At 43.8% G+C, this 19,477-nt stretch overlaps 1 protein-coding gene across 2 annotated transcripts in view; it reads right to left on the bottom strand.

Moving 5' to 3' along the window:
• BTK (Bruton tyrosine kinase) overlaps positions 1-19,477 on the bottom strand; it is a 555,678-nt gene that overhangs the window by 266,227 nt on the left and 269,974 nt on the right. For both annotated transcript variants that reach the window (XM_085607704.1, XM_085607705.1), the window contains exon 5: positions 2,073-2,154. In XM_085607704.1, the coding sequence (XP_085463830.1) occupies positions 2,073-2,154 (82 nt within the window). The remainder of the gene's footprint in view (positions 1-2,072; positions 2,155-19,477) is intronic.

The raw sequence follows: 19,477 nt of genomic DNA, 5'->3' as shown, positions 1-19,477 counted from the left end.
GTTTCCTATGCTGACGACACTCAGCTGGTGGTGGCCCTCTCGAGTGACCCCGAGCAGGACGGCAGGAAATTTCAGGGCGACCTCTCTGCTGTCGCCGAGTGGATGACCTCCAACTGTTTACAACTGAATTCTAATAAGTCTGAGGTGTTGTTGGTGGGGGGGAACCATGAGCACTGGAGTGACCTGTGGTGGCCTGCCAGTCTGGGCGCGGCACCTACCTCCAAGCCGGTAGTAAAGAACTTGGGGGTTTGGATGGACAACTCACTCAACTTTTCGGTCCAGACGAAGAAGGTGGCAGGCACTTGTTTTGGTCTTCTACGTGGGCTTAAACCCATTCTGGCCTTTTTTGATGCCACTACCAGGCAGACCATTATTCAGGCCCTGATTTCGTCAAGGCTAGATTACGCCTGCTCGCTGTATTTGGGAATAAATAAATCTGAAATACAGAGGCTTCAGAGAGTCCAGAATGCGGCCGTTAGATCTCTCCTGGGCTTGGGTAGAACCTGCTCGGTGACCAGTGCCATCCGTCGCCTCCATTGGCTGCCGGTGGCTAGGCGCATTGAGTTCAAGGCACTTTGCTTTGCCTTTAAAATTCTGAAGCTGGCATCTCCTTACATTTTGTCCGATCTCCTTTTACCTTATATCCCTAGACGACCTCTTCGTTCTATGGGACAATGTTTAGTAATGGTTCCCCGGGTAAGGAAAGCACGCGCTGGCGGACGCTCCTTCCAGCATAGAGCGGCCCTGCTGCGGAACTCTCTGCCGGTCCACATTCGGGAGCTGACTAACTATCTCCAGTTCAGGAAAGCAATTAAGATCTTCCTGTTCCCATCTTTGTAGGCCTTGATCGTTTTTGCGTTTTGCTCTGCTGTTGCTTAGCGCCGGGACGCCTCTTAGCTGAGGCAGCTGTCGCGCTCTATCAAACCGATTAACATAACATAACATAACATTGTCCTTTTCTTAGGGTGTGTTCAGTGGGACACCTCCGTGGAGACAGCATGAAATACAATAAAACTGCTGACGCTATGTAGGGATAGTAAAATCCAATTTTGCCTACGTATTTGGTGAAGTACACATCCTATGTATAACACGAAAATGTATAGTGGATAGCTATAGCACTCACTGTAGGAAAAATTTGCATATTAAGACATTGGAGAACACCACAATGCCCTACATATGACGAATGGCTTATTGAAATGTATAAAATAGCATCATATGAAAAACTCATTTATAGATTGCAGGACAATGTTGCAACTTTCATCCAAATTTGGAACCCCTTTCTAGCTAATAAATGTTCTATTTCTGGTAATATTTCAGATTTTTCTTCTAGTTAAGAACTACAATAAGTGAATTACTTCTGTTTTCATTTCCTTATTAATTCATTACCATAATTATTTATATTCATGCTGTTGATGTTATCATTAGGCCTGTTGATGCTGTAGCCACGAACACTGTTATTTGAATTAGGACTTACTGTTCACCTATTTGAAATTGTTGAGTTAGTGGGAATATCTTGACTTGAAATAATATATTTGTATGATATTATCGCTACTATCTTCCAACTATCTATAATACATGGTTTACTACATACTGTATACTATCTTTATCATCTTCTCCCTAGTCCACCTTTCCTATTTCTTCCTTTCCAGGTTTTATGAATACCTCAACTATTGTATCTTTTGATATCTGTATTATCCTTTTTATATTTAAAAACCTGAGAAGGTAACATTTCATAGTAATTTATTGTGTGGCCATAATTTGATTTGTTTATACTCCCTTTTTTTATGTATTGTTTATAAACTGACATGTACTTCTCAATAAACATATACCAAAAAAAAAAAAAGAAAATGTATAGTGGATAGATAAGGGGAGGGGATATCTGGTAATTGGTGTTGTGGTAAAAAAAATCTCTCTAAAATGTTTTAAAAAATTTGGTAATGCAAATTAACATTTCCCGTTTAATGTTCGTTTTTTTTCCGTCTACGAAAATTTGAAATCTTTAGGATATTCAAGAAAAATTTGCATTTTCTCTCTCGCCCCCAACTTTCATTGTGATACTACGTTGTACTCACCATTCTTCAACTGATGAATCCAGCGCCTGCGCAGTTCCTCTGTTGGGGAGAAAATGTAGAGGGGGCCATCATCATAAACTACCTGAAGAAAGAGAAATAAAATAAAGAGTGAGCCGTACATGCAGGTCTTTAATGTGGAAGCATGGGTAATAATGAGGAAAAGACAACAAAAACTGAATACTCAAGTCATTACTTTACGACTGCGCGTAAGTATACACTCCTATTACTTGCCCTGGTCTCAAACAGTGGTAGAATGGCAGGCTTAAATTGTAAGCGGTGGGCTTGCTGACAAATCAGTAGCCTACTGCCCAAATCTGCAGGGATGATAAGTATACAAAATAGACGAGAATATTCCATATGAGTATAGTATATTTACCATCAATAGCGTTCTTGTTATGTGTTTTTCTCTCAAACTTCCCTTGGCACATATATATAGATATGGGGAAGTTATCACTTTTCGTAGGAAATGGCTTTTTTATATTGCTAGTAACTCTGGTGTCATTTGATGAATCTGCATGAAATTTGCCAGTTGCTGCACACGTTCAAGTTAGTTTCTTCATTTTTAAATTTCATGCGGATCATGGGGTCTCAGTTATTTTGGGGAAAAATTGTGTCCATCCATTCTAAAAACAAGGTTATGTTTGTTCTCTATTTCGGAAAGAAATGCTGAAGTGAATTCCACCCAAACCTGGCACGAAGGTGGACCTTTAGTAAGAACAGACACTTTTTCTGCTTTTGTGCAACTTTGCTCAATAGTTTTAAGGACATTTTGGTACCAGAAGATGTCTGGTTAACTCTAGAGGCTTAGTTTTATCAACGACGTGGACGTTTTCGTAAGTTAAGAAAATGGCAAAGGAGCTCTGCAGAAAGAGGTCATTTAGGCCAGGCTGGGCCGACCACTATAAATCTAGAACCAAGGAAGCCCCACCCCCAATCGGGCAACAGACCAGCATATGTAGAAGCTCCTGCTGGCCAGGGAGGCGTTTTTCCACCATCCAGCTCCTGGGACTTCGGCAGTAGCTACTTTGGTGAGCCAAGAGGCTGAAGGAAGATCTGTCATGCCACAGTGCTATGGTAAAGAGATCAGCACTTCCGTGTGGACCTAAGACAGACTCCCAACTGGGCTCTGGCTCCAGAAAATAGAAAAGGGAAGGTGGGACATTTGCACTTTTTTCTGTTCGTAACAATGGACCCAGACAAGAACAAATGTGGTGGCCACGGTGATGGAATGACCGCCGTAAATAGGGAGGACATTCCAAATCCATGTAAATCGACAAGTGACCTGCTGAGGGTGTTTTTCCAACAGCAGCACCAGCAGCATCTCTGTTGTTAGGAAAATCAGCATCCCGGGCCTTTAAATGAGGCAGAGGATGCGACGAGCTGTTGATTACCAGGTATCTTCAAATAAACTTCTAGTCTCCTCCATAGAAGAATAGCCATGAAATGTCAGTCATGTCACATACGACATCCATCAGACTGAAACTGACTCTGTAGCCAAATCCTCAGAGCAAAATGCCTGGCGTCAGTCCCAAGTGCATCCTCCTCTGTTCTTTTTTATTCAAACTGGCCAGAGACCCTAGAAGCCTCTAGGTGGGTGAAGCCGTAGTATGGGCTGTTTAAGGAACTCTATGGGTGGATCAACCAATGGGTTTGGTCTTCTTCAACAATCTATTTTGTCAGTAAATGGCAACTCATCAGTTTATTATGCCGCCTATATCCCACTTGCATTAGCATCACCCAAAAGTCCTGTTTTGTTTATTAACGGGAACGTTTGTTCATTTTAAAACTTGATTATTTCATCTGTGCCATTAATTTAGCTCACTGAATTCTTACTATTTTGAGTTAAGTACTAACAGTTTGAATTGTGTTTACTGTAGATCTTTATCACTTCTGAAGAAACATGTTTTGTTTTGCCATTTACTGACAAGCAGCAACGAAGCCAATAGGTCTTGCTGTCCTTTATCAGGATAGTGCTGACATGTTGGTTTTGCCAATGCTACTTATTTTTTTTTTCTTTCTATCCAGAGGATGCTACGTGCCACTGGGTCACTTGTTTCCTTTTTATGCTTCCACTCACTATATTTTTATATTTTTATTTTAGTATTGTGAAATGGCTTTTGATTTGTTGGAATGGAAAAGAAAAACCAAACAATATGGTAGCTGGTGTGTCATATGGCATGTATGCACATGAGAGCACCTGGCAGCCATCTTTGAATTGCTTAAAATGATTCTACGACAACCATGGTCTGCTCGTACACGAGTGTATGCATGCATTGTGACGTTTGAGTCACGATGCAGCCATTTTGGCTTTTATTTACTCTACCGTTCCAACATAGTCAGATAATAAAACAGGCATTAAAAATGCAGCAGGTCTCATCTTTGTCCAAGTTAGAGCATTTCTTTTAGCAAATGGTGTTTCTTTTTAGAAGTGTTTTTATTATTGTGTTAGCAGTCTTCAATGTCATAAAATGCATTTTTATGCATGCATTTAGAGGTTTCGTTATTTAGATATGCAGATGTATTGTATGTGTATATATGTGCATAAGCATGTAATCAGGAAGGGGGGACACGAGAGCTGGTTGTTTAAAGAGGTCCTGTTCTAATGCTCCCAGGGGTCTACGTAGGAAAAGACAGGTAAGAGCAGTTCCTCTAAATGGCCAATTTGGAAAATATAGTAGTGATTAATCTGATCTGAGAAGGGAAAGTTCAATTTCAGATCTTGTTGCCCTCACACACCTGTTAGGGTGTCATGCTTCATCATTGGGCGTGCTCCTCGTCGGACCGGCGCTGCAATGTCCGACGGGCCTGGTGGCATCTTTATCGGAGATCTTTTGATCTGAGTACGCCGTTTTGTGTGAAGACCATGTAAATGATTGTGGAGGGTAATAGCTCCTAAGAATGTGGGGATTCGAAAAGATTAAAATAGGCCCTGGCCCCTCGATAGTTTTAATAAGGTTAGGTAGGGCTGGGACTAGGTAAAACCAGGGAGGCTACTCAGGTGATTCTAGGTATCAGGGTAGCCTATAGTTGACAGGGGTCAACATGTTTCGTGTCACAGATGCTCAAGTTCGAGCGACACTTCTTCAGGACCGTGGGACCAATAATAAGTACATATACCTCAGTTTCTTATAACGGGGTATTGGAGGTCAACCACATGAAAGCTGAACCTAAGTATGGTACAGAATAAATGGCTCCGCCTAAACAGAGGGAGACAAAAAATATAGAGGACAAACATAAGCCACCCATTCGTAGCTTAATCAAAAGTTAAGGGTCCAAACGTCATATTGAGATGTCAATTATCTCCTTCAAAGGACCATGATTTCTACTCTAAATAACGAACTCATTAGAGAGAGGACAATAAAAGAAATTATAACTAGTACATATAAAACACAACTAAGTGATCTCAAGCAGTGATAAACGACTCAATTCTCCTAAAAATTATCAATAGATTGGAACAAACAAATTTCAGAATATCGGTCTTACCTCAGAATGAGGGGTTCAGAGCTTCATAGGTGAAGGAGTAGCAACCGGACCACTGGAACGGTCCCACTGTGGCAAAGATATAAGCATCGCAAAATAACATGCTATACAACATGTGAGTGAAATACTCTATCTCTATCAAGAGCGTGAGATGTGTTGCTCAAGGTGGTCGATAAGCTACTTGGTGCCGATCGGCTCTCTCCTCATAAAGGGCTGTCATGTGAAGTGCTGTGGGCTAAGTAGTCTAGTACACTGTGATAACGGTTGGTGTCCAGAAATGGCGGTGATAAGCACGGAAATCCATGGCTGTGAAATAACACGATATGACAAGGTCCGTCGCGGTGGAATATAATGGCACATACTCGTACAAGTTAAAAAATATATATATAATCCAGATCGTGACTAAATCCGATCTCTATCGATTAACCCTGACACGATGCGCGAGGTTGATAGGAGGTGTGTTTTATATTGTGGTAAGCCTCCGTCTATTAGTGCATAATAATATACTAATTAGTGAATACCAGTGGTTGCTCCTTAAGGGTAGCGTATTGCGGCCAAACCGACCCATAAGTCGAGTGCGTGGTGCTCGTATCACCCACGGCTAGAGTTCCGGTAGGGACTCGGTGGACAAACCGACCCATAAGTCGAGTGCGTGGTGCTCATATCACCCACGGCTAGAGTTCCGGTAGGGACTCAGTGGCGAACATATTGTAAACAGTGAGCGCAGTCAAACACTTACCCAAACGCTGGCGGGGGGCAGGCCAAAACAGGACGTGTCTGCTCCTCACCTGAATATTACCAGTGTCGGATTCACTTCCTGTATTTAACCTGAGATCGATTGCGTGGTCTCGCGAGATTGCGGAGGGCGCCATTTTGTCCCAGGAGGGATGCCTGACCTTGGATATCGAACCCTATTACGAGCTAGTTGGTGTGGCACATGGAAGATACATACGTTGGAAAGCAACGTTATGTCTTGGTAGACTGTTAAATCGGGAAGGAAACAATCGATGCACACGGATCTGGATATTGAAACTGGCATATTGTAAACCTAATAAGGATAAGGGTTACTAGATGTTATTAGTAACTGTATAGTCATCAGTAAACCCGCATAGAACCCAGATGGTGCTATCCCTTACAGAGGTTGCAGGGTGTATAATCAGGAAATGTTACATGACTGTCCAGGGCGGGAATGTAAATCAGTGTAAAACATAATTTATGTGTAACTAACACAAGGTATGATTTGGTGATGACAACCAAGGGGTATGAACATGTTTGTATATATGTTAGTTCTATGTACATATAGTGACATGGGTAGTTTGATACCATTGGAGTCCATGCACCACCGTTTTGTCCGTGACAAGAATTATGGAACACCGCAGCAACATACGGTGTGGAAGATCCACGACTAAATTGAGTACACACTACCTCACTCATCCGCACGGACACAATGATCTACACTGGACCGTGATTGAAAGTAACCCTTCATGGTCTCAGGAAAAACTTTTTGAAACTGAACAGAGATGGATTTTTCGTTTATCCACACAAGAAAGGGGTCTTAACGACGAAATTCCATGGACAGAACTAATGTGATAACACACCTACTATACAGGGCTCTGTCAGTACCACACCTCCACTAACAAAACGGTGGTGCATGGACTCCAATGGTATCAAACTACCCATGTCACTATATGTACATAGAACTAACATATATACAAACATGTTCATACCCCTTGGTTGTCATCACCAAATCATACCTTGTGTTAGTTACACATAAATTATGTTTTACACTGATTTACATTCCCGCCCTGGACAGTCATGTAACATTTCCTGATTATACACCCTGCAACCTCTGTAAGGGATAGCACCATCTGGGTTCTATGCGGGTTTACTGATGACTATACAGTTACTAATAACATCTAGTAACCCTTATCCTTATTAGGTTTACAATATGCCAGTTTCATATCCAGATCCGTGTGCATCGATTGTTTCCTTCCCGATTTAACAGTCTACCAAGACATAACGTTGCTTTCCAACGTATGTATCTTCCGTGTGCCACACCAACTAGCTCGTAATAGGGTTCGATATCCAAGGTCAGGCATCCCTCCTGGGACAAAATGGCGCCCTCCGCAATCTCGCGAGACCACGCAATCGATCTCAGGTTAAATACAGGAAGTGAATCCGACACTGGTAATATTCAGGTGAGGAGCAGACACGTCCTGTTTTGGCCTGCCCCCCGCCAGCGTTTGGGTAAGTGTTTGACTGCGCTCACTGTTTACAATATGTTCGCCACTGAGTCCCTACCGGAACTCTAGCCGTGGGTGATATGAGCACCACGCACTCGACTTATGGGTCGGTTTGTCCACCGAGTCCCTACCGGAACTCTAGCCGTGGGTGATACGAGCACCACGCACTCGACTTATGGGTCGGTTTGGCCGCAATACGCTACCCTTAAGGAGCAACCACTGGTATTCACTAATTAGTATATTATTATGCACTAATAGACGGAGGCTTACCACAATATAAAACACACCTCCTATCAACCTCGCGCATCGTGTCAGGGTTAATCGATAGAGATCGGATTTAGTCACGATCTGGATTATATATATATTTTTTAACTTGTACGAGTATGTGCCATTATATTCCACCGCGACGGACCTTGTCATATCGTGTTATTTCACAGCCATGGATTTCCGTGCTTATCACCGCCATTTCTGGACACCAACCGTTATCACAGTGTACTAGACTACTTAGCCCACAGCACTTCACATGACAGCCCTTTATGAGGAGAGAGCCGATCGGCACCAAGTAGCTTATCGACCACCTTGAGCAACACATCTCACGCTCTTGATAGAGATAGAGTATTTCACTCACATGTTGTATAGCATGTTATTTTGCGATGCTTATATCTTTGCCACAGTGGGACCGTTCCAGTGGTCCGGTTGCTACTCCTTCACCTATGAAGCTCTGAACCCCTCATTCTGAGGTAAGACCGATATTCTGAAATTTGTTTGTTCCAATCTATTGATAATTTTTAGGAGAATTGAGTCGTTTATCACTGCTTGAGATCACTTAGTTGTGTTTTATATGTACTAGTTATAATTTCTTTTATTGTCCTCTCTCTAACGAGTTCGTTATTTAGAGTAGAAATCATGGTCCTTTGAAGGAGATAATTGACATCTCAATATGACGTTTGGACCCTTAACTTTTGATTAAGCTACGAATGGGTGGCTTATGTTTGTCCTCTATATTTTTTGTCTCCCTCTGTTTAGGCGGAGCCATTTATTCTGTACCATACTTAGGTTCAGCTTTCATGTGGTTGACCTCCAATACCCCGTTATAAGAAACTGAGGTATATGTACTTATTATTGGTCCCACGGTCCTGAAGAAGTGTCGCTCGAACTTGAGCATCTGTGACACGAAACATGTTGACCCCTGTCAACTATAGGCTACCCTGATACCTAGAATCACCTGAGTAGCCTCCCTGGTTTTACCTAGTCCCAGCCCTACCTAACCTTATTAAAACTATCGAGGGGCCAGGGCCTATTTTAATCTTTTCGAATCCCCACATTCTTAGGAGCTATTACCCTCCACAATCATTTACATGGTCTTCACACAAAACGGCGTACTCAGATCAAAAGATCTCCGATAAAGATGCCACCAGGCCCGTCGGACATTGCAGCGCCGGTCCGACGAGGAGCACGCCCAATGATGAAGCATGACACCCTAACAGGTGTGTGAGGGCAACAAGATCTGAAATTGAACTTTCCCTTCTCAGATCAGATTAATCACTACTATATTTTCCAAATTGGCCATTTAGAGGAACTGCTCTTACCTGTCTTTTCCTATATATGTGCATATACATGTTGGTCTATATATGTATATAATAGCATAGTGTGCATAAATATACAGATCTATACATGTATAAAAGCATATTTTAGTGATATTGGGATGGATACATGTATATATAGTGATATCTTTAATAAAATTGCTTCAACTTTCACAAATGCGAGACCTGTTGCATTTGTAATGTTTGTTATTTAGTGTATACATTTATGTATATATGTGCATATATATGTGGAAAGATATATGCATATATATATTGACATATGTATACATATATATCTATATATATGCTTATATATGTATGCGCATATATATATGTGGAAAGATATATGCATATATATCTTGACATATGTATACATATATTTCTTTATATATATGCATATATATGAATGCATGTATATAGGTAAGTGTGTAGGGTTCCTTTTGTTCGAGTCTCTTGGTTGGGAGCAGTCAGGAGCCTCACACCTGATGCAAATGCAGAAGGGAAAACAAAGGCTCACACTTTGTTAGCACTTCAAACATACTTAAGAAAGGCAGCTTGTGGACAATGACACAAGCCAATGAAAAATATGGGCAGAGAGTGAGCAGAGCTTCAAGTCCATACCTGAATACAGCATGCCTCGCAGAGCAGCGCATGTACTGCCCAGGCTCGACCTAAAAACAGTATTTGATGGCCAAATGCCTCAGCTAAGAAGCTTATAAGAACAATTGGCTCTCCACTTGCTTACAATTGACAGTACTGATTAAAAACTTTAAAGAGAGGTTTATCTTGCACAGAGGCACCACATAAGAAATGACCCATCACTAATCTCCTCAGCAAGCAACATTACTGGCATCCCACCAAAACCAACTTGAAAAGGAGAAGCCAACAAGAGGAGATCAGTTCACTTCCCATCATTCATCTGCACAGGAAGTGACATCACTTCCTGCCTTCTCCTTACTTCAGTCAACCTCCCTGGGCACCCCACCAAAGCGCAGACTCAGACAAAAGCACTGACTGTTTGTACCAGAAACCCCTGTGCGTCACCCAGCCCTGCATACCATCATCAACCCCCACACCAAGATACAGACAAGCCAGACACTCGCATAGCATTGGCGCTACACATACACAACCTTGTACATGCCCCACTAACTACTGCACACACCTCTTTAACTACAGAACACACATTCCAACTGATGCTCATTAACGCTCACTCAGCATACTCCATGCACCAGACGTCGCAGATCACATCATCTATGACAAGCTTGACACCCTCCTCATCACAAAAACATGGTGCACACCCACATCATCACACATCCTAGGAACCAGCTCCACACAGGCTACAGCAGCCGTCGTGTGGACTGTGCACAAAAGAAGGGAGGAGGCTTCGCTATCATCCGTAAATCATCCTGGTCCTGCACCTTATGCAAGTAACACTCAACGCCAAAGCCTCCTTGGGCGTATAAGATCATAATTGATGAATTCTCACCACCTCATCTTTCAGACACACCCACACCACCCTCTTGGGTAACTTCACCTTCCCAGAAAACCAAAGCTCAAAAACACAAGAGACACCCTCACCTACCTTATCGACACAGTCAACACGATACAACACATCGCTCAACCAACACGCTTCAAACGCCACAACTATGACCTCGTCTTCTCAGCAGCACCAGCAATCAAACGCAAACCACACATGCTCCGGACCAGACCACCTCACCATCTCTAACTCCCTTCTCAGCATCTATCAACAACAGACTGCCTGGTCTGCAGTGGTTTCTAAATCCTGGTGCAAGAAAGCGCCTCGTGGCAGCAGAGTTCAGCCACACAGGCACCTGGGGAGGATGTGGCCTAACACCCAGAGCGGACAACTTCGGAGCTGAGGATCGGGTAGGTTCGAGTCTCGGCAATGACTCTAAACATCCTGTGATTCTGGCCATATCACCTATTCCCCCCCTGCTGAGCAAAGATGAATGTGTCCTCATGTAACACAACTGGTGCTCATGTAAATCGGTCCGATACCCTTGGGCCGAGGTCGCGCAATAGAAAACTGCAAATGTAGCGCCAAGAAGCAGGAGCAGACAGCGCTTGTCCTGCTAGCCTCATAGACGTGCACTCTGTCCAGTTTGTAACGTGTCCCAGCAGGAGGCGCTCTGCAGCCCTGACCTCTGCCCTCCATCTCCAGGGACCGTCACCAGGGGGGTGGGGGGGGCACTCACTCTATTCTTCAAGGGTGGGCAGTGGCAGGGGCGCCGGACAGTGCTCTTATGCCCATAGCACCTGTTCTTGCCCTCATCGCTTGGTTAACGCCTGGTCTGCAGTGGTTTCTGCATCCTGGTGCAAGAGAGTGCCTCGTGGCAGCAGAGTTCAGCCGCACAGGCACCTGGGGAGGATGTGGCCTAACACCCAGAGTGGATGACTTCGGAGCAGAGGATCAGGTAGGTTCGAGTCTCTAAACATCCTGTGATTCTGGCCAAATCACCTATTCCCCCCCTGCCGAGCAAAGATGAATGTGTCCTCGTGTAACACAACTGGTGCTCATGTAAAGCGCTCCGATACCCTCAGGCCGAGGTCGCGCTATAGAAAACTGCAAATGTAGTACCAAGAAGCAGGAGCAGACAGCGCTTGTCCTGCCAGCCTCATAGACGTGCGCTCTGTCCAGTGTGAGGGAGAGAGGGGGGGCACACAGCTCATGTGCCCCTACAGCTCTCACTCAGTTGTGCGCCCTTAAAATCACAAACGTATAAAGCATTGACAAACCCAACAGGCGGGGCTTTCTTGCTTCTCTTTGTGTAATGCAAGCAGATGCCACAAAATTAAATAAAATCAAATGCAGGTGTCTAAACTTGGCTGCCGCACGTTTGCAATAAACATGTTTACATTAGAAAGCATTCACTGAGGCGGCTGCTTTACTAGTGGGGTTTTTAAATAGCAAGCCCTTCGGTTGCACAGGACATTGTACGATCATTCGAGAAGGAGAAGAGAATAAATAAACAACAGCTTTAAAACAAGCGCTCACCATGACGTAGACTTTTGGCTTTTTTGCCCGCCCCACTTTGACGGCCTCGCCTGCTTTCCTTCTGAAGTAAAAGGTTTCTTATCCTTATGTGGCCATGTGTTTGGCCCCATAAAGATAAGAAACCTTTTACTTCAGAAGGAAAGCAGGCGAGGCCGTCCAAATGGGACGGCTCAAAAAGTTACAACAACCTCTTTTCCAATGGCTGGCCACCATTTAGCATAAACGGTGACGCCAGCTAATGGAAAAGAGGGGCGGGGCTTAAAGCCCCTTACAGAATATACCTAAAAATATTAAATCTCGCCAGCGAGACTGCGCATGTGCGCAGCCCACGATAGCTGAGATCTAAAAAATATATATAGCACATGGCCTTGCAAAAAAAGAAGCAAGTGACTTGGTAACTAGAATAAAAAATAAATAAACATTAGCATAGCTAATAAGTTAGAAAGGTGTTGAACACCTCATTCACGGTTCATAATGAGAGTACGTTTTACAATTCAATCAAATAAGTTGTTTCCTAGACTCGTTCACAACACACTATAAGCCTGATTACGACCTTGGTGGTCGAACCGTCAAGCAGCAGCATCGGCGGTCAGGAGAACACTGCCAAGCCGGCGAAATCCCAACTACCGGATTTTGACTTTACCACCGGGCTGGTGGTGTGCCAGCAGCGGTCTTGCGGCGGCGGCATGCTTCAGCTCGTATACAGAGCCTGCTGGCAATGCCACCACACTGCAGCACCTCCACTGTTCTGCACACACTGTTGCCATCCACCAAGTCGTGCATGGCGCACAGTGCGTGCACAACAGTGGAAGCATGGGGGCACAACATGTGCCCCCAGCTGCTACCCTTACTCGGCAGAATCGCCCTAGGGCCCTATTTGGGACCCCTTAACCTTCTTTCTGACAACCTTTTCATGACAGGGTCCCTGCCATGAAAAGGTCGGTGGAAAGGAAGGTCATGATCTGCATGGCGGTGCCAGCATCAGCACCGCCACCAGAGCATTCGCGGGATCCAAATTCCTGGTAGTAGCGGCAGTCTAATGACTGTCCAACCACTATGGTACTAATTGGGCAGTTGGACCACGGAGGACGCGATGGTTGGACCGCCACTGCAAATATGACAGTCTTGGGACCGCCCTACTCATAATCAGGCCCTATTGTCTTGAATTTTTATGAAAGTATCTGATGAATGTTTACATTATGGTAGATGCAGTGCTTTTTTTTAATATTGTGTTTTTCAGTTTGGGATGGCTTCTGGAATGCTGTCTGATGGGAAGATAGTGACACCATATATTCCATGACCACATCTAGACTGACATAATGAGACAAATTATTAAATCTATTAAAGAGGGAGATAGTGTATAAAGAAGGCGATCCAAAGACAAAAATACAGTTTTTAACTTATATCAACAACAGCGCTTAATCAGCTTGTCAAAGTTTGCACCTGTGGTCCTCAGTTAGCGCACAGTTTACTGGAGCAAGCATATTGTCTAACAGTACTGTGCTTGCATATTTCGAATGTGCAAATATCAGACAGTTGTAAACTTCATCTGTATTTTTATTTGTTAATTAGCTACAGCATGGGACTCGCAAACTTTTTTCCAGGGGCCAAAACGTTTGGTCTGTGGGGTGACCGAGGGCCACATTGATTTAAACGGTCAAAGCAAGCAGGGTAATGGGTGGGGGTGGATAGGGGTGTGTAAGGGAAGCAAAGCATGTACATTTAGTGGCAGAATTGCACAATGAAAAACTAGAAAACCTGGGATCAAGCTCAGCTTCCCTACTTGACCAAATTGCGTGATCCTTGGCAATTGTTTTATGTTACTTCCCCTCCTTTTTCTTCTCATCACGTACAAGAGGATCTCAAAATACATGCACTGTACAAAACCTTTTCCTGTGTTTGATTTAATAAACTATAATGTTATTAATTTACTCTACGCAACACTGACACAGCCACTCCTCCGGATATGGGGGAATGAGTGCCCAAACCCACCACATCCATGGTACTACAAACATTGCTAACACATGGAAGGGGCAGGGAAGCGATCACAGCGATATATAACTCTCTCAGACCCGACCCGACGCCCCCTGCTGGCACCACTGCGTGAATACTGGGATTCAGCATTGTCAATCAGGGTCACTGATAAGCAGTGGACACAATGCATAGGGTATCCTAAAATTATATCCACAAATGCTAGACTGAAATACACGCAATTCACTTTCCTTCAACACATGTACCTAACACCACACAGACTAGAAAGCATGTACCCTACCTCCAACAACATCTGCCCTTGGTGTCTAGCCGCAGATGACACATACCCCCATATGGTCTGGACATGCCCTCAACTTAGGTCGTTTTGAAATAGCGCAGCTGAGACACTAACTGAAGTATCATGAAAAGCAATGCACAACACAAAAACCTTAACAAATTCTTAGATCTGGCACTAGGCCTGGCTAAACTGAAACTAGCCATGTCTTGGAAGTCATCTGCGGGCCCTAGCATGCAAGCATAGCTTTTAGACCTTCGCAGAGTGTTAGTAGCAGAACGCGAGATCCAATTGCCCAATGACACGCGAGCGCCCCCTTCGACTAATCCTATGCAATGGCAAGAATATTTATACCTATAATATCCATCCTGACACTATCAATTTTTGGGATGTGGTGATAAAAAAAACTGAGAACGGCTTACAAACATCGGTGTACAGAAAACCTACCGACAGAAATAATACCCTACATTTCACTAGTTCACATCCTTTATCGCTCATTCGTCATCTACCAGTTTCACAGTTCATTCAAATCAAAAGAATCTAATCCAATATATCTCAGATGGAAGAACTCATCAGGGCACGATCTGAAAGATTCCGAGCTCGCGGATACCCTCCTGAACTCCTGAAATCGGCTATAGACTTAGTGTCCAAGAAGAAACGTGAAGATTTACTTGCCAAAACGCCTCAAACCAGCAATAAACGTGAGGTGATTGTGTTAAAACACTCCCATCAGGCTTCCAAAATTAAAAAGATAATTCTGAGACAATGGGAAATTTTGGAACAGGAAATGGATTTCAAATTGGTGTTTCAGGAAAAACCCCTGTGTGCTTACACACGATCAAAAAATTTGAAAGAACTTTTGAAAAGGGCTCCCAGAACAAAACAACAGACATACAAAGGAATGAGTAAATGCTGGACCTGTGGGCAATGTGGGAAGGTAATCACGGGCAACACGTTCTCACACCTTCACACTGGGAAAAAGATCACTCTGAAGCATACATCGGATTGTAATACTGAAGGTGTAATATACGCAATCCAATGCCCTTGCGGCTCAACATACGTGGGCAGAACATACCAAAAAATAAAATGAGAATTGTAGAACACAAAAGCATGATACGCACGAAAAATAGCAACTCAAGTCTAGCCGCACATTGGATAAACATGTGTCACACCATCCCACAACTCAGCTTTACAATCTTAGAAAAAATTCCCACACCAATAGGTATGGATTTTCACACCTTACTAGCACGTAGGGAAACGTTCTGGATTAAACATCTCGGGACAATCATCCCGAAAGGTCTCAATGAGCACTATGAAATGTTATGTTTTTTATAAACTGTTTGTACTAGTTGATGTTCATGCATATTGTCTATATCATTGTGCATCTGTCTCTGAACCCACTGGTAATATTACCACACATATATTTATGTTTTAACACCCAGGAATCTCATTATCCATCTTCTAACACACAATCACGTCGTGACTTGTATTATTAATTTTTTTTATTTTTTTTTATTTTCATTCATGTTCACCTTCGCGTCATATTTGAATCCTTGTAATCATGATGAGGATTCCGCTTGTTCACTACTCCAGTGAGCACAGGCACGCTTAGACGCACCTCTGCTTAGTGTGCCAATAAAGTTTGTTTGCGTTTGAATCCTGCTCTCCCCTGTCAATCACAGAGCACATTTAAACTGGCATAGGACGCTCCCTCCCACCAATGTCAGCACGGGGTCACGTGAGGTCGAACGCTTTGCTCGTCACATGCCGGTGAGTTTAGACAATTGCGCTAACCAGCACGAAATATCCATCTGGCATTGGAGCGTTTTTATAATTCTAGTTTCATTGTCTTCTTTACAGGCTTGACTTTGTAGTAATACTCTTCGGGTAAGAATCTTATCCTGGGTTCACACTAAGTGATGATTGTGTTAGCGTGATACATTGTTTATATTCATTTTACGGCCGCCATGGTAATCTGTTTTTCAGCTCTGGAATATTGCTCGTATTTACCATTGGTAAGAGCTGGACTTTAAATGCGTGAGCTCACGTTTTGTAGATTCTGATTCTGCATTCGGTTCCATGGTTAATTTTTATGTCTCGCCAGACCAGCGCAAGCGCTGGTCTGGCGAGACTTAAAAGTAAGGGCTTCAAAAAATGCTACCGCCAGCCACAGCTTGCAGTGCATGTGCGTGGGCGCGCGCTTGAGCAGAGGCGCCATATGCAGTGATTACTGCTGTGCACGCACCACTCGCGCACATGCATTACAAGCTGTGGCCGGCGGTAGCATTTTTCCCCCGCGATCACTTTCACTTTGGCCCCGCGGTTAACTTCATGGTTTGTCTATTTTGTGGTGGGAACGCAGCCACAAATTGCCATCTGCCACTCAACCTAACAAAAAACTATTTTGCGCTACTTCAATTTCCTTTTTTTAATGTATTGTTCCATCTTGCATCAGTAAATTAAAAACAAATAGCTCCCACGTCATTTCATAGGCAGATAAACACATGCTAACACTTGCTGACATTCATACCAATGATGCATGTGTCAACAGCAGCTGTCATCGAGCCTTTTCCTTTTCTTTTTGTTTTAGCGATTGTTGCACAGCTTTTGCACAAAATGATTTTTGCAGATGCAGTACAGCATCACCAACAAGCATTGGCATTGCCAATAGGTCTCGCTTTTGGGTCCTTATAATTTTTTAGTTATGGTTCACAATATTCTTGGTGCAACAACAGCAACTGTTGCATGGCTAAACACTTATAAGGTACACGGTTTAGCAATGCAACAGTTGATGTTGTTGCCCTAAGGATATTGTGCTGCAAAACTAAATACTTAAAATGGCCGAAAAGCGAGACCTATTGGCTATGCCAATGCTTGTTTATGTTTGCTATCGATCTCACTATACTTCACCCTGTTCTTTTACGTTTTCCATTCTGCTCGCATGCACTTTTTTCTTTTGGCCAGTCTAACATCTGATGCTCGGGGAACATGCATGCGTGACTTCTTTAGTAGTGGAACTATTAAATCACAATGAAATCCTGGGACATGGTTCTGTTCCTACACACGTTTTGTTTGACATCTATTTAAGTTGCACACTGAATGTCACAGTGTATGCAGACACAGATATAGAATTTGTTGTCATTGAGATGATGTTGTTGTTTCACATTTTGTATGCTTATTTTTGTTCCGGCAGGAGGCAACCGAAGACCATGTTATTGAATGCTAAAGGCATAAATATTTCCCCTGATGAAGGGTTTCTTAACCCAAAATGCATTTGTTTCTATCGTGAAATTGTATTTTAACATTTTGGGCAACATGTGACGTTATGGTTTTGTTTCAAATGTACAAAGATTGTACCATCAGATTTTATGGATGTTAAATTTACTTCTTGCATACTTACTTTGTTCCTCCTTAAATTTACTGAAAATTCTGAAAACATTAACCCAATAAGAAATATTTCTAAAAATGTTTTGGGTGTAAAAGTGTAATTTTTTAATTGAAATTATGTTAGAAAAGGGGTCTCTAGTTGGCAGGGGTCTGTACCCTAGCCCAAGTAGGGACCACTGGTTCCGTCAGAGTGTGTCTCAAAGTACCCCAGACCACCCTTTGGTAGCTTGGCACAGAGCAGGTAGGCTTAGCTCAGGAGGCACTGTGTAAAGTACTTGTGCAACACCCTCCCACCGTAACACAGTAAAACACCAAAAATAGACACTACACCAGTGTTTGTAAAAATATGAAAATCTTTATCTATATTTCAGGCACGATCAACAATAAAAATAACATTCCACAGGAATCATGAGCTCTGAACTGGTACTATTTTGCTGTCAGTATCTTTGGGGGTCAATCTCGCAGGGGCAATGAGTCTGTTGGTAGTGTTCTTAGCAAGAGGCAATAATCCTGCAAGTTCTGTCAGTTTCTTTTAGGGGACAATACTCAAGCAACTGCCAGATCGGTCTCTAGCGTGTGGGGAGAAATGCCCCTAGTCTCAGAATATACAGGGGAAGTGCCACGGGTCGTGAGTGGAGGTTAATGAGGCGCTTGAGCTTGGGCTCGATTCCCCCAGTGCACAGGACCTCCCACCGGCCGAAATGATGTTGCTGAATTCCGACTGTTAAATCAACTGAAACGCTGCCTTGGTGGATTTCCCGTGCCCAGTATAATATGGCCACGCTCCCCTTGATGCGCGTTATAACTCAGGGAAGCCTTCCCTCAGGGTACTCCCCTTGTGTGAAGCGTGGTGGTGCAACAAGAGTGAGGCCCTCCCAGAGCCCGGCTCCCAGCGTCACAGTCGTTAGCTCGGCGATTCCCCTCCAGCCAGTCCAGTCACACCCAAGCGGCAGCGTGAGTTCAAGTGCCAGTTACCTGGGGGCTGGTCAGGAACTGCAGTCTGCTCCGATGCGCTCCCTTGTCCGGTGTGGCTTCCCTTCCTGGCGATGCCTCTTGGGGAACGGAGCAGCCTCAGTGAATCGGAGCAGCTTTCCGGCTCCGGCGCGCCTCTCCTGGTGACGCATCCGTTGCTGGACAACACCTCGCCCCACAGCGCTCTCAGCAAGTGCACACCGGCAGCGGTGATTCTTGGGTGAAACAGCGCTTGTCTTCACAGCGCTACACGACACTGCACAGCGCAGTCAGGCCCCGGGCGGCGGTGATCCTTAGGTGAAGCAGCGCTTTCCCTCACAGCGCTACACAGTCCAGTTGGTCCTGTGTAGGCAAAGAAATATCTACTTTCTAAAAGGGAGAATTCTAGGGTTCTAGCCCAAACCCCATATATCATTGGAAAGGGTTCCCCGCCCCGATTCTAATGAGACCAAACATGA

This window comes from Triturus cristatus, chromosome 5_2, assembly GCF_964204655.1.
Source record: "Triturus cristatus chromosome 5_2, aTriCri1.1, whole genome shotgun sequence".
Taxonomy (NCBI): domain Eukaryota; kingdom Metazoa; phylum Chordata; class Amphibia; order Caudata; family Salamandridae; genus Triturus; species Triturus cristatus.
The sequence above is the reverse complement of the archived record's forward strand: the minus strand, read 5'-3'. Positions and strand labels throughout refer to the sequence as shown.